This window comes from Rhagoletis pomonella, unplaced genomic scaffold, assembly GCF_013731165.1.
Source record: "Rhagoletis pomonella isolate Grant_MI unplaced genomic scaffold, Rhpom_1.0 Rhpom_scaffold_00003, whole genome shotgun sequence".
Lineage (NCBI taxonomy): Eukaryota > Metazoa > Arthropoda > Insecta > Diptera > Tephritidae > Rhagoletis > Rhagoletis pomonella.
Genome location: NW_023458557.1, coordinates 34,459,524 through 34,460,818, shown reverse-complemented (window position 1 = coordinate 34,460,818; position 1,295 = coordinate 34,459,524). Strand labels below are relative to the sequence as shown.

General features: G+C 32.1%; 1 protein-coding gene across 1 annotated transcript; it reads right to left on the bottom strand.

Annotated features, from left to right (window-relative positions):
* Positions 1-239: 239 nt before the first annotated feature.
* Positions 240-930, bottom strand: LOC118736550 (the record flags this gene model as incomplete). Its single annotated transcript, XM_036466610.1, is given in 3 exon segments — positions 240-469; positions 532-682; positions 752-930. Coding segments are annotated over 3 exon segments (485 nt in total), but the record flags the coding sequence as incomplete, so codon positions are not given.
* Between the last annotated feature and the right edge of the window lie 365 nt (positions 931-1,295).

Below are 1,295 nucleotides of genomic sequence, written 5' to 3'. Positions count from 1 at the left end.
AAGGGTATAAGTCCAAACAGGCCCAGTTATTTTGTTAAAATTAGATGCTTTATTTCAGAAACAAACGTTAAATTATTTTCATTAAAGTCTTTAACACAAGACGGTGTTTTTGTGTTTTAAATTTAAAGCTTGTGTGTTACAAGTCTAGGTACAAGTTTCTTATTACCTAATCAACACACCTTAGTAACAACTTCAAAGATTTCATATATGTACATATGTTATACATATTTCTTGGTATCAATATGTTTTAGAATAAAAAAGCTAATTTTTTCCAGGCTGGCTAAACCTTTAAGCATTTTGAGTTGATAAAAAAATTATTGGTCTTTGTCAGAAGAGTCGCCTTCATATTCATGTTGTTCCTTGTCTCTGCCTTTGTTGCGACTTGTTTGTTTAAAAAATTTTTTTTTCTGTCGTTGAAAGACTGCTCTCAATGTTTTGTCAGAAGATTCGCTGAAAGTTGATATAGCATCTGGGTATTGAAAAAAAAAGTTAAAATATGAAAAAAATTTAAATCCTCGGTTAACAAGTTACCTATTATAGCCGTAAACACATTGCTGTAATCCTGCAAACGCTTTTTGCCGAAAGATCCGTCGACATAGAAATTCATAATTATACCGTGGCCAAATACCTGATGTAGATTGCGTTCAGCATTACCACCGAGAAGTAAATTGATTTGCCGTATCTATCATATATAAAGCCGAAAAGTAAAATTTTTTATTCACTTCGTGTCACGGTAAAATAAAATACTCACATATGGATCTGCTTGCGTAGCTAAAAGGGTGTCAAATTCTTTCAATTTTTCATCGGTATTAATTGGAAAAATGCCCATTATGTATGTGCAAACTGCATTTTGGGCAACTGTGCGATCCAATAAAACTTTGTGTTCCGCCAAAATATCAAGTAAAGTATTATATTGCTTTTGAGCAGCATCTGTAAAAATATACGTACATCAATAAGATACATGCATACAGTTTCTCACAAAATTCCATCAGGGGCTCAAACTAAAACCAACAGCCAAAGTTCTGAGGGAAAACCTTTTTCAAAGCTTCTAGCTCTTAATGCTGAAATTTTCAAAAAGCCTGATTCGAAAACATCTGCGAAAAGCATGAAGAACTATGGACTCGCCACTTTCACATGGTTTTTTATCTTCAATTATTTCAATTTTTTTGATAATTCTTCACAGCTGTGACATTTTTGATTAACTTGAAAAATAAGAAAATAATTATGTTATCAGTATAGTATACAATGCTTAACTATAAAAATTACCTGGTTGGGGGAAATACTTCAGTGTTCCT